General features: G+C 44.4%; 1 protein-coding gene across 2 annotated transcripts in view; it reads left to right on the plus strand.

Annotated features, from left to right (window-relative positions):
* Positions 1–5,131, plus strand: part of TSNAX (translin associated factor X) — a 346,461-nt gene extending 341,330 nt beyond the window's left edge. For both annotated transcript variants that reach the window (XM_085611968.1, XM_085611969.1), the window contains one exon: positions 4,135–5,131. In XM_085611968.1, the coding sequence (XP_085468094.1) occupies positions 4,135–4,614 (480 nt within the window). In that variant the 3' untranslated portion in view covers positions 4,615–5,131. The remainder of the gene's footprint in view (positions 1–4,134) is intronic.
* The last annotated feature ends 14,867 nt before the right edge of the window (positions 5,132–19,998 follow it).

Consider the following 19,998-nt stretch of genomic DNA (forward strand, 5'->3'; position numbering starts at 1 on the left):
GGCCAGGGGAGCCGTAGAGAGGTTTCTGGTGCCAGAAGTAGGCTGTGGTTCCAATTCCAGGTATTTTCAGGTCCCCAAAAAGCCTTTCATCAGAGCTGTTGTGGACATAGTGCAGTTTCGTGCTTATCCTTCTGCATGGCGAGTCATGATATTCAGGTTATGATCCTGATGTTTCAGCGTCTATCCTGGATTTCGGTGAGGCAGAACCTGAAGCATTTGGGACTCATTGCCTCCTGCTTGGTACACATGCCTGATGGCATATGTGGGCTCTGCACTGAAATTTGAAGTTTCAATGGACACAGCATCAGGGGAATCTCTCCCACATGGTCCAGATCACAGAGGGAACTGCAAAGGGCCTACAGTGGTGGCTTACGAACCGCGATTGGGTCAGCGGCAGACCCCTTTTCCTTCCTCAACCAGATCTGACAGTGATGACAAATACAACACTCCTGAGATGGGTTGGCCATCTGGGAGAAATGGTAGATTTGAGGACTCGGGTCTCTGGGGAAATACGGACTCCACACCAACCTGCTTTAGAGCTCTGTGCAATTCGACTGTCATTGAAAGCCTTTCTATTCTCCATCAAGGGAAGGCTAGTGCAGGTGTTCAGACAACCCCACCACCATGTGGTACTTCAACAAACAGGGTGCGGTAGTGGACCCTGCGCCTCTGGACATGGCTGGAACATCCGTGCATATCTCTGGTGGTTCAACACCTCACAGGTTCCCTGAATGGCAGAGTGGACAAACTCAGTCGTCGATGCCTAGCGGATCACAAATGACATCTCCACTCAGCGGTGGCGCAAAGTATTTTTCAGCAGTGGCGGGATTTTGGTTAGATCTGTTCACCTCCTTTGAGTGTGCAATGTCAGCAGTTTTGCACGCTGGAGTTTCCTAGGCACTTCTTGCTCAGACTTTTATTGTCTTGAATGGAGCCCAGGCCTCCTGTACGTTTTTCTGCCCATAGCACTCCGGCCCAGAGTTCTCAAGAAGATTGGGAATGACCGGGCCCAAGTCATCCTTGTAGCACCAGTCTGGGCATTGAGAGTTTGATATCCAAAGCTACTAAGCATGGCAATCAATCCTCCAATCAGGCTGCTCCTTCGGGAGGATCTTCTATTGCAGTAGCAGGGGAGGATCCTCCACCTGAACATGTCCATTCTCTGCCTTCTTGTGTGGAGATTGAGCACCCTCCTGAAGTCTGTAATGTAATTTTGGCGGCAAGGCTGCCCTACACCAAGACGGTGTACACCCGCCGTCGGAAAATATTAGTGGCATGGTGTGCAGAAAAATCCATTGATCCCTGTTTCTGTTCCCCTTTCTGAAGTTTTGCCCTTTATTCTTTACCTTACTCAGCAGGGCTGTGCTCTAGGAACCCCTAAGGGGATATATCTTCGCTCTGTCTACATTCTTGCGGCTACCTGACCAACCAACTTTGTTTAAATCCCCTTTTGTACATAGGTTTTTGAAAGGTCTCCGCCACCTCTTCCCTCTTTGCCATTCATTAAGCCTCAGTGGGACCTTAATTTATTTCTCACTTTTTTGATGTGTGCTCCTTTCGAGCCTCTCCACAACTGTCCCCTCAGGCTTCTTACGCTAAAAACAGCCTTCCTTGTGGCAATCACATCTGCCTGCATATTTAATGAGTTGCAGGCTTATCATCTAAGCTGCCTACCTCTCTATCATGACAAACTGGTGCTTTGCACAAGGGCGTCCATTCTGTTAAGAGTGGTCCCCCCGTTTCATGTAGGCCAATAAATCACTTTGCCTACCCTTTCCGCTCCTCCACATGCCTCTAAAGACTAGCGACTCCACTGTCTGGACCCAAAAAGAGCTACTATGACTGCACACGTGAGTTCCAGGTGGACGACCAACTCTTCGTGGGGTGTGTTGGTGCGTATAAGGGTCGGGCGGTGCAGAAGCAAACCATCTCTCGCTGGGTTGTGGTCTGCATCAAAATCTGCCACACACTGGCCAAGAAGCAACCTCCTGAAGGCTTCAGAGCTCATTCCCCCAGAGTTAAAGCTGCAACCACTGCGTTAGCATGTGGAGTTCCGGTCCTGGACATCTGTCAGGCAGTAACTTAGGGCATCTCTGCACACATTTACCAAACACTACTTCCTGGACGATCAGGTCTGTAGGGATGGGCACTTCGCACGTTCGGTCCTGCAGGGCTTCTTTGTGTGAAATTTGTCCACCGACCCACCTCAGGGGATGGTATTTCTTGGGCATCTGCTCAAAGGTAAGGAATCTGCATCTAGAGGTCTCAATCAGATTAACTAGTTACTTATCTTCGGTAATGCCTTATCTGGACGAGACTACATCTAGCCACAGATTCCTTACCGACCATTTCTAGGTTCAGGGCTGATCCCTTTCAGGTCCCTATTGTATAAACACCAGTGTCGGTGTTCTTCATGGCTCGGCGCTTCTGGCGTGGAAAGTCGTGATAAGTAACTGACATCAGCACGCTGAAGTGGTGCCTTTATAGGTGCCTCGAATGTCACTTCTGGCGGGGACGACTATGCACGCGGAGCCGATCAATGCCACTTCCCAGCACACAGGAGTACTACTCACAAAAATGTTTCCAGATCCGTTCCGATGCCTGGGGAAATTAAAAGGTAATGCGTCTGTGCCTCGATATAGTCTCTACCAGATAATGCATTTCCAACGGTAAGTAACTTATTATTTAGGGCTTGGCAAAGGAGGTATGTTGCCTAGGCGAATTGGCAGTTTTAAAACTTCATTCAGGCTGCAATGACAGGCCTAATCAGCCAGGCTAGCTTGAATCCAGTGGCACAGTGAGCCTGGGACCCACATCTGGGCATACCCAGCGCATTTAGGGCGAGAAAGCAAAAGACACACAAATGATGGACAGAATGCAGTACAAATCAAAACATTCAGCCCGAGTCGAGATCTTGGTTAAATCCATTGTTCTTTTGCTCACCATGCAACCCCAGTTTAGACCCAGCCATATGCAAATCAATCTTGACACTGTTCCTCATGGGAACAGTCCAGCCGCACTGCCAAGTCAGGTCTCACCATGCCACCCCAGTTTAGACCCAACCATATGCAAATCAATCTTGACACTGTTCCTCATGGGAACAGACCAGCCGCATTGCCAAGTCCGGTCTCCCTGGACCGGAATCAAGCATCCTAGGACCAGTTTCAGGGTTATACCCCTCATCAGCCAGGCTAGCTTGAATGCAGTGGCACAGTGAGCCCAGAATCCACGTCTGGGCATACCCAGCACATTTAGGGAGAGAAAGCAAAAGACACAAATGATGGACGGAATACTGAACAAATCAAAACATTCACCCCCAATCAAAAGATATAGATTAAATCCACAAGTCCACTGGTAGCGTTTAATTTACAGGCCCTGGACATATGGTATGCCACACTACAAGTGATTTACAAGTAAATTAGATCTGCCAGTCAGGGAGAGAGCACCAGCACTTTAACACTGATTAGCAGTGGTAAAGTGCGAAGAAACCTAGGGGCAAAAATAAAACAAATTCAGCTAAAAAATGGAGGGTATAGGCAAAATGTCTGTGGTTGACCCTGCAAAGATGGCCAGGTCCAACAACTCACATAAAACAGAATTTGTCACGCTACGTCTTAACTATTCCCAGACCTCCAAAGTGAAATCCTGAGCTTTACTCTGCTGGACACAGACATATGTATGCGAGTGTAAGACTGCGGCGTTCTCTGCATTATACAAGCTACCACTGAGGGTTAAGAGTTGTTGTTATTGCATAAGTGGGGGGTTTTAGCTTTCCTCACTTTGGGTGTAAATACATGCAAAATAATTTTTTTAAACCAACGTCAACTAACCTAGACTTCAATATCCGAGTTTACTCCTCTCTCTTGACATTCAAGGATAGTTGGTGACCGGACTGTGTTAACCACCTTATCTTCCATGCTGTATTTTTTTTATGTAATGCAATTTTCGTTTGTTTTTCTTTACAGTATGTATGTAAAGCGCTCTGATACCTACGGGTCTAGCTAGCGTTATATAAAACTTTTAAAATAAAAATTAAATAAAGGCGTAGTCCGCTGCAGTTTAGCTTCATCTTGAGTGATTTCTGATTGGCAAGATTTTTGCTTACTTTATTTGCCTATTTTTGTTCCTTGACAGGTTCCTTCCGAACCTCCTGAGAAGTCTACATCAGAATCTCTTGAGAGGCCTGTGTGCAAGTCTCTCCAAAACTGTCTGCCCAGTTCACTTGATAAGCTCCCATCTGAACTTTCTGATACTCAACAACCACCCTCTGTTTGGAGCCTGAAAGTAACAACAGTGGATTACCTATTGGGTGTAGCTGACCTCACTGGAGAACTGATGCGACTGTGCATTGGCAGTGTGGGGAACGGTGATATTGACACAACTTTTGAACTAAGTCAGTTTCTAAGGGACATTCATGATGGATTTTCATACATTGGAAATGCAGGTCCCTATGAAATCTCCAGGAAGCTGTACACATTGAAACAGAGCCTGGCAAAGGTAGAAAATGCATGTTACACGCTGAAAGTAAGGGGTTCAGAAATCCCAAAACATATGTTGGCAGATGTTTTTTCCACCAAGGCAGAGATAACTGCACTTGAAGATAACATGTCTTGAATATGTTGGTGCCCAATTTTCTTGGAGTGCAAAACAATGTTTGTTTGCTCAATCTTTTATTTGTTTAGCTAGATCGCATTGTAACATATATGGTTGTTTTACGCTTATTAGCTTACACATAAGAAAGCACAGATCTGCATATTTTGTTGAACTATATTTGGGTAGGTAAGATGGATGGCAATTCTGCAAGTATTCTCCTGAGCTTTCAGCTTTTATATTTATGTACATATATGTCACTGAAACACTGATTATGTATTTTAGTACAATATGTTATGAAAGAATATAGGAGGTAGTTGTACTGGCTGAAAAGTCTTTTCAGGCGTAGCATTATGTATGTTCATTGGGTAAATTCCTTGGTGTTTCAGAATAAATATTGTGGTTGTGTCTTGGTTCCAATTCCGAAGCATTGCTTGTTAACTTTCTTACCCTACATTTTGTATGTTCTTTCTGATTTCTTTTATGAGAAGTCTGAGTCAAACATTATAGTATGCATTAAAAAATAATCCTGTTATTCAGATTTCTGCACGGTCTCTAATTCTGTTCCCTGGTTGTGTTCAAGGGCAAACAGTTTAATGTTCTGAATGCCTTTTCTCAAAATGTGGATCTTTATTTCAAAATAATGTTTTGTATGTCTCCTGTCCCTATTTTATATTGCTGGAAATTTCTGGTTAGATTTGATGCTAAAACTAACGTTTGAGTTTACCACAGACCTCATAGTGTTAATAAACAATTTTGTACTGTTGAAATGTAGCTGTAGCTAATTGATTTCTACCAGACTATCCAGCCTCAAATTTACCTTTGAACCAAAGTCCTCCTTTTTCCAATATGGATAACCGTTTTCAATCTTTGTCATCCTCACGGCAATTTCTTTTTTACAACCTAGTTACTTGGTTAGCACCAGTTAAAATGATTAGTAAGAAAACCACTTCAAAACTGCTTATGTCAGTCCCTACCTTAAAAAACGTATTATAAATTGGGCAAATGGAAGCATGTGATCAGAAGTTCGCGTTATGTCAATAACTTGATTTAAGTTCTATTTTATTTTGTTTTTTCTGAAAGCTCTAAATATCTTTGTTAAAGAAAATGGGAGACTGCTTTGAGGTTGTGTTTTTTTTGGTAACTCTTTTTGGGGGATTTTTTAGCATCTTAGTACAGAATACAGAAAGAAAACAAAGTGGAGACTTGCGCTGAACAGAGTATTTAGAAGCTAAACCCTTTTATTTGCCTTCTGGAGATTGCTCCTACTGATTGCCATCTTTTGGTTGTCCTCCTTGTTTGTCTGGTTAGGCAGTGCGATGTCTGTGGATCTAAAACTCACACTCAACTCCACATTGGGTTAACTTGAACTAGAAGCAAAGGGTTGCGTGACAGACCACACCTGAAAGCCTGCTGGACAGCAGTTGTGCGGGGGTGAGAAGTAAGCAGAGGTGTGGATCACTTTTGTGGGTCTTAGAAAATCGGGTAAAGCCAAGGAGGGCTAGCTCGTGTGTGGGAGTACTATAAAGGTGAGACTGCTGTGCCAAACAGTATGGCCACAAAGCTAGAATATAAGCAACTAACAATACTAATCTGTTGGAGGGTCCTAGGGAATATGTTTAAAGACCAAGACCAGACTCTATTCCCTGTCCAGCACTTTATAAATACAGTTGAGTCTGGTGGTCTGTCTACGAGAGAGAAGCTTCAAGAAAAATACACAGACAACTCAAACGCATATAGATACAAGTCCTATGCGATTTAAAAGGATTTCCATCAAATACCAGAAATTGGTCAGTGTCATCATTTGAATATCCTTCTCTCCCACCACTGAACTTCTATTATACCGAGGCAATATTTTGTGGTTCGGGTATCGACAAGGTCACCTCAAACATATAGAGAGGAAAACGAGACACTTGCTTATCTGATATTAGACCTTATTTTTTAAAGAAAAGATTTTTTGAATACAAAAAATATATATGTGTGCAGTGCATAACGCAATAAGGGTGAAAAGAATAAATTGAAAAAATACAACCTTGTCTGGTGTCTGGGGAGAGAGGCATCGGGTTTCCATTCATTGATCGTTTGCTCTTGTGTTGAGCCATTACCAGGAATCAGCTGTCCCTTTATGACCTTGTCCTTGAAGACCAAGATAATTGTAGCGCCCGTCCTCATGTTAATCAATGGATACTCAGTGTCTTCAGCTGTTAACATCAGTGGTTCCCTCCATGAGCATTCCCATAAGATAGGAAGGATTCTAAGGTCTACTTCTCCTTCACCATCTGGTACTCCACTAACCTTCATATTTTTAAGTCCTAGTTTTGTTTCCAATATTTCCACCAGCTTATTATTATTCCTGTGTGAGAATCATTTTCACAACCTTCTAAACCCTTTTTTACCTCATCTGTAGTTGTATGACCCCTTATTGTCCCACTTGCACAGCTGACTCCAGAGCGTGACTGTGCTCTAGAGTTTCTGCAGATTTCTGTAACTTGTCAAGTTTGGCATTTATTATTGCCTTCTTTTTTTTTTTTTAAACATATTTTATTTGTCAAATTGCGCATACATCGCAGGGCTCTGCACACCAGAGACATCTGCAGAATCAAGCCAGACATTACCACGGGAGCAATCGACTTTTGTGCATGACCTCAAAATGCAGAACAAAAGCATACCAAATAATACAGAACCCCCCCCCCCCAACTCCCTCCCTCCTCCCCCCGAAGTCGCACAGAGTCTGCATAGTCCTGTCCACTGCCTTTATACAGAGCAAAGTAGTTCAAGCATGATAGCACACCCCCACACCCCAACACCTCCACAGACCCCATGTGCACCAGGAATTATCCCAATATATGAGACTCTACAACGGCTGGGGGCTCCAGCCACAGACCCCGGTAATCCGCCCATCTTTTCCATATTTTGTAGTGCTTAGGTGGGCATCACCTGTGATGGGGAAATACTGGCACCCTCCCAGGAGAAAATGAATGAAACTCACCAGACATAGCAGGTTTGCTCAGAAACAGAGTGAAATTAATGCATTGGTACCAAAAGCATGCATCATTGCTAATTAGCAAGGAAGAAGTCAGATCTGCCACCTTAGGGGCTCTCAGACTGCTTCCCAGAGTGGCTTGTTTCTGGGTGCTATATAGTTCAGAAATGCCATGTCAGCGGAACTAGAATAAGGCACCAAGCCAAATATGAACCGCTTTTATTTTTCTCACCATGACCATGTCTCCATAATCGCTTTAGAAGTCTTTGCCGCGTTGCAGGCAGTACTAAAGTCCGAGCATCAGGCCATTTCAGGCCTGTTCCATCTGTTGCCTTTACTAATAATCAGTTAAAAAAATATATATATATTTTGGAGTTCATTTACTCCTCCTGGCCTCAAGTTGGAGGGTGGTATGGGGTATGCATGTTATATTTTATTCTCTAAAACAACCTCTTTAGCATAAATGTAGTCACTAAGTTATCTCCTTCTATCGCTATGTATGCCCTGGTGGGTCCCTAGCCTTGGAGAGATGGCTTTCCTGAAGTACTGCGCCCCAGTTGCTGCATTATTCTTCCCTGTTGGATACACCTCCATTCATTTTGAAAACATATCAACCCACACCACCAAATATTTAAATCCATTCACTGGGAAGCAACATGCATATGAGCATTCATCCTCCCTTGCGCAATATCAGATGGTCCCTGCTCCAGTCTTGTAAGAGAAAGGTACATACTGCGTGGGGACACAGGCATCTCATCATGGTAGGCCCACACTCTCTTCATTATTCGGCTCACATCCAACTCAATCCACCCTCTATGTTCATGTGATGTTTCAGACCATTGTGCTTCCTTTACATTAGCTTGCAACAATTGTCTCTGAATGAGCTGTATTTTTGGGAATGCTTTATTCATTATATCCCATCTGCACTGGCTGTAACATGCTTTCATTTAAAGGTCAGCGATGGCATCACCTTTAGCTCCTGTGTAGTCTTCACATTTTATTACTGCTATCATGGTGTATAATAGTATTGCTTTTAACAAGATCCTTACTAAAGGACCATTTTTAATAAGGCGCCCTGTTTCTCTTATGAATCCGTGATACTTCCACAGCTGGCCACAAATAAGAACTGTAAAGCATAATGTGAGTGTAAATGTTAAGTTTTACCCTTGACTAGTATTCATGCTTTTGTTACAGCATACAGCTTATCTTACTGGGTAGATGTTTCAAGTGGCAAAGCTGCACTTCAGCTATTGCTATAGCATACCCTGCTCTGTAATCAGTGTCTATCAATCTGCTGGAGGAACCATCAGTGTACCACTCCTATAGTCTGCCTTTTCTAATGGTGTCTAATCTTGGCGTGGTGCTGATTTCTACAATCTCAACACCAACTTACTTAGGGGTCTCATTTGTTTCTAAGAGAACGGATCTCATCGGGATAACCTATTGCAGGTAATACTTTTGCCAAATTAACAGATGGGCATCTTATTATGACATTACAATTAGACAACATGGTGCCATTATAACCTGTGTGCCTGCCAGCGGAAAATGTTGTACCTTGGAATATCACAAAACCCAGGTAAGTCACCTCTTTATGGCAGCACTGGAATTTTGACAATGAGGCTTTGTGTCTTCTCTCCTGGAGGTAGTTCAGCAGAGCTACAGTGTCTTTTTCACAGGCTTTCAAAGGCCTCAAGTGATGGAGATGTCACAAGGATGTCATCAGCCTACTGGCGGATGCTACCACCTTCCAGGCATAGGTGGTCCAAGTCTCTTTACTGCCTGCGCAATGACATTGGGACTCACAGTGAACGAAGTGTACTGGGTATCCCAGCATGATGGCAAAGAGGCTTTCACCCTGTGAATGGACTCCACTGCTAAAACCCACTGAGGAGAGAAAAATACTCTGCCTCTGCAGGTGTAAATAATCATATAATACTGGTGTCAGGCACAACAGACTCTAAGGGAACCACAGGTTCATAAGGTAATTACTTTATGGGGACAACATGTTTTCACCACCCTCTTTTTTCATTTTGTTTATTTTAAATATCACTTTATGGTGATGCCATTTTTCCAAACCTCTCCGTTCCCTGGATCTATACCTTATTGTTAGTTATGTGTACATCCATCCATTTCCTTTTCATATGTACCAAACTGCAGTCTAACAGCATCATTCATCATCTCTCAACACATCCACAAGTGCTCTACAGTAGGTGCGTACAACAGAGAATCCTTACTGAAGCTGCAAGCAGTAAGTGTCCTGTTCTAACCTATCCTTAAGTATTTATGAGTAAATTCCATTTATTAATAACATATATATATATACTGCTGCAAAAATTATATTTATTTATATAAAACTTGTGAAGTGTATCCCTATTTATTTCCCACCTTAGTGGAAACATCTCCTACCTTAGTGGAAACATGACATTCTCCTTGGGCATGTCCGATACCTTCATCTTGAAATACTGTGCAACAATAACACTGATACCCTATTCTTATGTACTCTGGTATCTACGTAGTGCCCCTTCATAATGGTGTAACGTATAGGATAAGGCAGGTCCTGGCGCCACTGCAACGACCTGCTGCGCCCTGCAAACAGCTGTGACAGAAGATTAAGAAGGACGCTACGCTGCTTTTGGGGGCCTCAGATCTTCCAACCCACGGGACTGCGAGGACCACGGAGCATTGCGCTCCGCTAACTGTGCTCACCTGTTCCTCTTCCCGCTGGTCTCTCCTCCAACGCCACGCCTCGCGGCCCCCGCTGCGAGGGAGCCGCTCGTAGGCTTCAGCATTTAAAATCTTGGTTGGTGCACTTCAGGCTGGGTTTCTTCAACGCTCCCTGTGTTTCAGGACGCTACGCTGCTTTTGGGGGCCTCAGATCTTCCAACCCATGGGACTGCGAGGACCACGGAGCATTGCGCTCCGCTAACTGTGCTCACCTGTTCCTCTTCCCGCTGGTCTCTCCTCCAACGCCACGCCTCGCGGCCCCCGCTGTGCGGGTGCCGCTCGTAGGCTTCAGCATTCAAAATCTTGGTTGGTGCACTTCAGGCTGGGTTTCTTCAACGCTCCCTGTGTTTCAGGACGCTACGCTGCTTTTGGGGGCCTCAGATCTTCCAACCCACGGGACTGCGAGGACCACGGAGCATTGCGCTCTGCTAACTGTGCTCACCTGTTCCTCTTCCTATCGCCCCGCCCCCTTTCCCTATTTATTTCCGTCCACGTATTTCCGCAGCGCGGATCGCAGCGTGGGCGAAGCCCGGGCCAAGGGCGGGCCCGTTCGTGTCCGAGAGAGTCCGGGCCGGCCACACCCCCTGGTTGTTCGGATTCAGTGAACACATTTGAGGCTGACTGATACCCCGGGTAAATATGGTAAACAAACGGGTCTTAAAACCTAGCCCCATTGACCATGTTGCTGGCTCGTTGGACAAATTTATCGTAAGAGCATCCTCTATATTAGAGCATGAAATTGCTATAACTGAGCGCAGGCTGTCTATGGAACCCCTATCCTCAAAACGCTCCTCCTTGGGTACTATTGCTTCCTGTCGTTCTCCTGTTGCCTCCACTGACACTACGGCGACCATGCCCAATGATAAACACCATCCATGTCCACCAACTCCTAATATTGCTTCTACTGTTTCATTAATGGACACGGCCTCCAACGTTCCTGCCCTTGTCTTGGGTCCCTCTAACAAGCCTGTAACCCCAATTCGGGAAGTTGGCACCATCCCCAAAAGGAAACGAACGGGGCTATCACCTAAATGTAGGAGGAACAAACTGCAGAAACGTAATCCTGATATCTTGGACACTTCCGTGACTGCATCCACACTTACCATTAGTCCAACTCGTTTAGAGCGTTCCCCCCCTGTTGTAGTAACACCACCATGTGATTTGGACATGCTATTAGGGAAAATGTCCTCTCTATTAGAGCTAGCCATTCGACCTCTTGATCATAGACTAACTGTTATAGAAAATAGGCTCACTACCTTGGAGTCTGTTTTGGCTAAAATTGATGAAAACACACAATCTTCCCGATCACTTCCACCCCATCCCAAAACAGCTTTGAAATATCTGAAACCCCTTCAGCTGTACAAGTTCCAACTAACACCTTGTTGACCCAACAACAGGGTGCCCCATCTAATCTTCGTCCGAGTCTTAGACGGGGGTCTCTCTCAACTAACCCCCCCCGCTAATATCCTCCCTGATAGCATCCCTTCAATAAATAATCATTGCCCTGAAACTCCTCCCAAGGTATCGCACTTGTTGTGAGGAAATATGAATTTTTATGATCAATTGTGTCCCCTATCTTAGACCCCAACGGCTCCCTGTACGTGCTACAAGTACATGTATGTTCCCTCCACTTCCAGCTATGAAGACGCAAATACATTTGCGTCCAACGTTAACATGTCCTCTTTCAGATTCACCATGAATGGGTCGAATATTCCGTTCCTAAGTATGCTTTGCCACCGTCTTTATATGGTTCACGTTTTTCAGCTCTGGTAAGTTAGGCCCTGAATTCTGCCATCGAGCCTTTTCCTGCCTTCTGCCTCTGAATGCTCCAGCCTGGACCTGCATCTGTATCCATGACCTTTGTCTTACTCCCTGCGCGGATAAAACAGTCCCTAAAACACAAGATATTAGATGCGATTTGGGATTGGGTTGTTTTGACATCCCAGACTTCTGTCTCCTCATGTAGGGCTAGATGTCAAGTCCCCTTCACCCTCCAGTTACACGTCAATTACACGTCATGCTGCTGCGTGCGCATCTCTGCCATATATTTCTGCTGACATTGCAGGATTCTCTTATGGATCCACCCACCTGTGACATCCTCATAATGACGTTTCTAGTACACGCCCTTATGCACGCCTATTGTAACGCCTTTTTCATTACGTATGTGTATTCTTATCTCTCCTCTCAGCTGTTACGCCTTCTGCATCTGTCTTTACTGTAATGCATTGACTATATATATGGTAACCTGTCAATAAAATATTGCCTATCCCTTCCCGAACCTTCGTGGTGACGGAATCCGATTGCCTGGTTCGAACCAATTCCTTTGTAAGGAATAAAACCCCTTTTAAAACCTCAAATATCACGGATTCTGCCTCTTATTTTCCCTGAGATATTCTTATTGAACTTTACCGCATAAATTAAGTCTAGGTAATTTAAATTTACCACATAATTGGCGCCCGAACAGGGACTCCTCCCCCACCCCACGCGCCGGAGGTGCGTTGCAGGCCCGGTCCCCTGCCACAGCCGGACGGATAACTACGCTACCCGCAGGATTTCCTGTACCTCCCTCAGGCCAACGGAGGTGACTGAGGCTGCGATCAACACCCAGACGAGGCGGTGAGGAGTGCGGAGGATCCCGACCAGAGCCTAGCTGAGAGAGCAAGATCCGAGGTATACAGAGGCCCACCAGGTTCCGAAGTACTTACGTCACGAGTCGAGTCCAGTCCGGTCCAGTCCAGTTCAGAGTTTCCGAGGCCTTCCGTTCCGTGCTTCCCGGTGAGTACCGTTGCTGGGGACGCATCTAGACGTGCGCATTAGTTTGTGCCGGTCAAGACTGGTTTGGGTACTGTGGTAAATAAAAATACCGGACTGAATTTCATACGGAATCTTAAAATAAAGTAAATAGCTCAAAATAACAAGAGGCAGAATCCGTGGTATAAGAGGTTTTCTAATGGGCTTTATTCCATTCAAAATGGCCGACTCGAGTCGCGGCCTTCAGGTTCCGTCACCACGAGGGTTCAGGAAGTGAAGTACAATAATTTATTAACAGACATGTATTTTTATAATAAGTACATTACAATGAAACGAATGTAGAAGGCGTAACATTTGATAAGAAAAGTGACAAAACAGTGACATAATCGAAACTAGGCGTAATAAGGAATAAAAGAAACATGATTGGTTAGAATTATCAGACATAGGTGGATCTATAAGATAATACTTGGCATAGATGCGCGCGCGGCAGCATGACGTGTAATTGACGTGCAACTAGGGGGTGAAGGGGACTTGACATTTAGCTCTACATGTGGAGACGAGAAGTCTGGGGGTCAAGTCAACCTAATCCCAAATCATATCTAACATCCTATGTTTAAAGAACTATGTTATCCACAAGGAAGAGACTCTCGGACAGAATCTATTCTATACTGACTGTGTACGTGTACAAGCGTCTAAGTGTCTATATGAGATGCGAGGGATAGAAAACTTTCCATGGCAACAGGGCTATGAATCACTTGCAGGAGGACGGAAAGGCTGAGTCCTTTGCTTGTGAGCTAAAGGAAATGTTTACCTAAATCACTGGACAGGAATGCATCGGCTGGAGAGCAAAATAGATAATTCGAAGGTGAAATACAACTTCTTGGCAGACAGGCGAAAACTGGCCGAGGCAGGCACCGTTAGCTGCACAGGGAGTAGGACAAAGTTCATGGATACAGATGCGAGCTCAAGCTGAAGCTGTCAGAGACAGAGAGCAGGGAAAGGCTTTGAGGACAGAATCGGGCCTACTCGCCTGAACTGTAAAAATGAAGTAACTTAGCCATATAAAGTCGGTGGCCTTTCATACTTAGGAATCGAATATCCAACCCTGTGATGGCGGATCTGACAGAGAACATGTCGACGGTAGACACACATATGTTTGCGTCTTAGAAACTGGAACTGGAGGGAACATACATGTACTTGTAACATGCATATAGAACCGTTGGGGTCCAAGATAGGGGACATAACTGATCAGGAAAATCCACATTTCCACATTCCCTCCTTGTCCCCTTCTTGCCCTTCACGAGACATCAATCTTCATCATTCCATTGATTTGCTCATGGAGCATCATTTCTTCTTCCTTCCGGCATTCTGAACGGGACCTGTGATGTGGAATGCATGATGTGGCACACAGACCACAAATCGCTGGTCCACCTTGCAGGCATAAACAACAACTGAAGAGCATAAGAAGGCCAATACCTAGGAAGGATAAAACTCTCCATCCCCAGGCTGATATCACACTCCAAAACCACCCGGACCACGTCCAAGTGCCTGGATTCTCGTGTATCTGGCTTACAATCTTATGAAGGCGTGTTATAGCTTTATATACAGATGGCGAATTTTCTGGTATAAATATGCAGCAGCTGGATCCGATGACCCTGCAAGCTCCGCCCCTATCGGCCAGGATGACGTCAAGGACAAGACGATTCTGGAGAACAACAATTCTCATCACTGATTGTTCCTCTGTCAGATTGCCTAGGGCGGCTATAGTCTCGTTTACTACAGCTTCAAGAGTCTTGGTGAGTCTGCGTATCAGCTTACTATTTGATATTGTACCTATATAGGGAAAGATACCTTTATTGAAATCTACATACTTGTCCCATGCTGTCTCAGTATAATCGACAACTGGGAGATCTCTTTGCTCTCTATTGTGTACTAAATGAATATTTCGATAATAATCAGGGGGAGCTAGGAAAACAGGTGGCAAAAGGAATGCTATGTAACAGGTACCATCCCAATCTAGAGGCAGACGCATATATGCCGTCTGACCACATATGAAGTAAGAATGGCGAGAAGCTCTAAATGAAGATTTACCTTGATCACTATATTCTACTGTAGTAACGCATTGGCTATGGCCCATATGTATGGAACCAACTTTTCTTACACATAATTCACCCTTAACTGGAAATACTGACATAGTGGGCAGAATTAGTTCAACTTCGGATTTGACATTCAGAATCATAAGATTAGGCGTAAAATTACCTAATTTATACACTTCATTTTCTAAATCAGTTCCTGTTCTACTGGGGTGACCCTCCTTATTAGGGTGACAGACTTTGAATAAAACAAGATTCAGATTTCCCCATATCCAATGTTGTTGATAAACTGCTGTGTCTGGGTCTATGGAATTTAATAAACTAAACCATGCTCCACAGGAGCCATTGTGTGTGAATGGATGTGGAAAGAAAGGCAGAACTCCTTTGTTATTCTGATAGGGAGGAAGTCGGCCACACACCCAACAATTGGTCGCATTACTAGTCTGATGGGAATGATGTAACATACTAATGAAGGTGTTATTGCGCAGCGCAAGTCTATAAGATAATTCATGTGGCGGTAGGTCACTAAAAGAATGTTCTGCAGCAACATTATAAACATGTCTAGAGATAGGATGATATATGTGCAAAATCACACTCGTAATAATTACTAAAATACTCAATAGAAACAAAATTAATAATGTCCTCATACAGTAGCTACGCAGTGATTTACAATACGCCTGTCGTTTCAACATTTCTCGGGTATTTTCTCTACTCAGGTCCAAGGGATACATGTCGGAGACAATTCAACCGCTTCACCTTGGAGAGGACTTAAACAATCAAATTGCTCGACTGTTTGGGCCTAAGCTTTAATTTATAGTACTGAGAGTCATTCTGTTCAACAAAAGGAAGTTTTGAATCAGTCTGTGAGGGAGTGCAGGGCACAGTGTCTATATCTGAAGGTAGTCCATGAAATTTTTTGACGTGACTTGAATGAATCCACCCTTTGCGTCCCTCGATCTTCACGGCTGTTCTTGTGGTCAACAGGACCAACTTGGGTGCTTTCCACCTGGGCTCCAGTTGACTTTTCCTGTCGAAATTTCTCACAAAGACAAGATTACCCGGAACAACGTCATGGGGTTTCGCCTCAGTGTTGTCGGGAAAGGCTGCAGCTACCTGTGAACGAGAAGATTGTAGTGCAGACATCAAGGAAGCCAAGTAATCTGTCAGCATGTTACAGTCAATGTCAGTTATTTTGCGTGGTATAGGCGTCCCCCACATATTCGGTGGTCTACCAAAGATCACCTCATACGGGGATAGCCCTGTTCTAGAGTGTGCTACCATTCTCATGTAAAAGAGTGCAACTGGTAATGCTACTATCCAGTCGACACCTTTCTCTCTACATATTTTGGACAGTCTGATTTTCAGTGTCTGGTTATGTCTTTCTACGAGACCTGCTGCCTCGGGGTGTCGGACACAGTGGAATTTCCACTGATATCCCAACAAGAGTGAGACATGTTTCATTAATTCGGATGAGAAAGGCTGACCGTTATCTGAATATACAACACGTGGTAAACCGTACCGTGGGAAGAATTCTCGAACTAGCTGCTTGGCAGTAGTCGGGGCAGTGTAATCTGATACGGGATACGCCTCTGTCCAACGGGAGAGAGCGCAGACAACTACGAGGACATATTTGAATCCTCGACAACGTTCCATCTGAATATAATCCATCTGGAGGACTTCAAAAGGATGGTCAGGAGGCTGAAATCCACCCTGCTCTACGGGAACACTCTTTCCTGGATTAAACTGACAACATATCATACAGGTACGAACTTTTTGTTTAGCTGCTGCTCGTAAATGTTTGTTGAACCAAATGTGCTGAATGCTGTCTAGCATAGCCTTCTCTCCTAAATGTGCTGGACTGTGAACTGTAGCTATAATGGCTTGAACCATGGAATCAGGGAGAAACCATACAGATTTCTCCTTCGTCATCCACCCTTGATCTGTCTGGATCCCTCCTAGTTCAGTCCACTTCTTTATTTCTTCTGCTGTGGCATGTGTCTGTATGTCAATTACGTCAAGTGCGGGATCCTTAATTGTCATACACTGTGTTGGTGTCTGAACTATTGGCTTTGTCATGTCTAATGTGCGATTCTGAGCAGTCTGTTTAGCTGTTTTGTCAGCTAAATCATTGCCTTGAGAAATGGTATCAGTAACCTTCGTGTGTGCTTTACATTTCATAATCGATATAGCAGTGGGTAGATGTATTGCATCTAACAAAGCATGAATGAGGGGCCCGTGCTGAATGTGGGCACCATGGGACGTTAAATAACCTCTCTCTCGCCACAGCACGCCGAAGTCGTGTACAACTCCGAATGCATAACGTGAGTCAGTGTATACATTAACTTTCTTATTTGTGGCTTGAATACAGGCTTGCGTTAGAGCAATAAGTTCTGCTGCTTGGGCTGACAGAGTATCTATACAATGTGTCTCAATAACTTCAGTGTCTGTTGTGACTGCATACGCGGCCACTAAATCTCCTGTACTTGCTCTCATGCATGATCCGTCTACATACAACGTCAGGTCTGGATCTAACAATGGAACGTCTGTCAAGTCTTGTCTAGGTTTCGTCTTTATTTCAATGATTTCAACACAATCATGAGCTAGTGGGTCTGTTCCAATTACAGGTAATAGTGTAGCAGGATTCAATGTATTACACCGTCGGATCTCTATGTGTGGTTGAAACAATGTCAGTTCATAACCGGTAAGTCTTGCTATGGTCAAGTGTTGTGTTTGTGTTCGGTTCACAAGAACCTCTACTGCATGTGGTACTTGTACTGTCAATGGGTGTCCTAATACTATGGCATCGCTTTGTCTGATTGCTAAAGCTGTCGCTGCCACTGATTTCAGGCATGCAGGCAAAGCCTGAGCTACGGGATCTAATGTACTGGAAAAATAAGCACATGGCTTGCGTGATCCTGCTTGATCCTGAGTGAGTACTGACAAGGCAGTACCTTCGCGTTCTGTAACAAAGAGTGTAAAATGTTTGTTATAACATGGTGTTGCTAAAACAGGTGCTTGACATAAAGCTTTCTTTAGGCTTTCAAAAGCTTGTGTATGTTCCTGAGTCCAAGGGAGAACAGTCGATGTGGCTGCCTCCTGTGTGGTTAACTGAATGAGTGGTTTTGCTAGAAATGCGTACTGAGGGATCCACTGCCTACAATATGAAGTGAGGCCTATGAAAGCTCGCACCTCCTTTTGTGTCCGGGGTATTGACATGTTAGCAATTAACTGGATGCGATCTGGTGTAAGCTGCCTTCCCTCCTTGGACAGCGAGTGACCAAGATAAATAACTCGCTGAACACAGAATTGCAGCTTAGAAGGGGACACCTTGTGCCCCTTGTCGGCTAGGAAATGTAAAACTGTCAGAGAAGCTTTTTCACATTCTGACTCGCTTCTCGCGGTGATCAGCAGATCATCGACATATTGAAGCAGTGCAGTATTGACTGGCATGTGGATACTGTCAAGTTCTCGTTTCAATGCTTGGCTGTAGATGCTGGGGCTTTCTGTGAATCCTTGGGGAGCGCGTGAGAATTTAAAACTGCGCCCATTTAAACTGAATCCGAACAAGTATTGGCTTTCCGGATCTATTGGGACGCTGAAAAAGGCATTCTTGAGATCAATTACAGTAAAGAATGTTGCTTCGGAATCAATTGCTGTCAACAATGATGATATATCAGGGACCACAGGGAATTGTGGTACAATACACTTGTTTAGTTCACGCAAATCAATAACCAATCGGTATACTGGCGGAGCAGTAGGATCAGTTCGTTTAAGAATCGGAATTATCGGTGAATTACATACGTTGGAGTCTGTTTCTACAACTACTCCCTGGGCAATCAGCTCATCAATGATTTTCAACAAAGCCACTACAGCATCATGCGGTAACTTGTATTGTCGCATTCGTGGTAGTACCACTCCTGCTTTCAATGTAACTCGATAGGGTGTAATGTTCATGCAGCCAACATCCGTAGGGCCTTGTGCCCATAGATGTACTGGTAAAGTCTGTAGTCGGGGATCCATGTCTCTAGACACATAGTGACCTTTAAAATCACGTAAAAACAACCTTACTCCTTCCGGAGAACAACATATTATGGCTCCTAGTGCTTTCAGAGTTTTAATTCCTAACAGATTTTCTGGGCATGATTTAGTAAGCAATAAATCTGTAGTTCGTGTCAAAGGTCCTATCGTAAGTGGTAGAGGCTGTGATACTTCATTAACAATAGGTTTTCCTGAAAAACCAAGGGAAACATTTTGAGAGCCTGAGAGGGGTGCCCCTGGAACTTCACTACGTTTTATGGTTGTTCGACTTGCCCCTGTATCGAGTAAGAATTTTCTATCTTGACCTAATAATTCACTATGTACATAAGGTCCTTCTTGATCTACCGGAATCTCGATAAGCGGTAAGTCAACTTCCCTCTCTAGGCTGGTTCATGCGTAACGCTGATACTCAGGGTATTCATACTGTGCAGTCTGATACATTTGTCGTGTTGTGGTTTGTGTGGCAGTAGCAGGCAACGGTGGTGCAGCTGGCACAAACTGTATGGGTTGCTGTGAGGCTGGCATGGACTGTTGCTGAACTGGCATGGACTGTCCATGCTGCATAGCTCCTTGTTCATTCTGATCTTGTCTAACTAATCGTGGTCTCTCCTTTGCAATACCTGTAGCTATATTACGTTTCAGGACTGGACAATCATGTACATAATGGCCTAGTTGTTTACAGTAATTGCAGGTTCCTTTTACAGGAACTGCAGAATCACCAGAATGTGTCACACCCTTTTTGTGACCATCTGCTGGTACTGTCTGAGAAACTAGCATTTTCATTTTTGTATCCTTCATGCGTCTATGCTCGTGTTCTTG

Source organism: Triturus cristatus, chromosome 6 (assembly GCF_964204655.1).
Source record: "Triturus cristatus chromosome 6, aTriCri1.1, whole genome shotgun sequence".
In the NCBI taxonomy this organism is placed as follows: domain Eukaryota; kingdom Metazoa; phylum Chordata; class Amphibia; order Caudata; family Salamandridae; genus Triturus; species Triturus cristatus.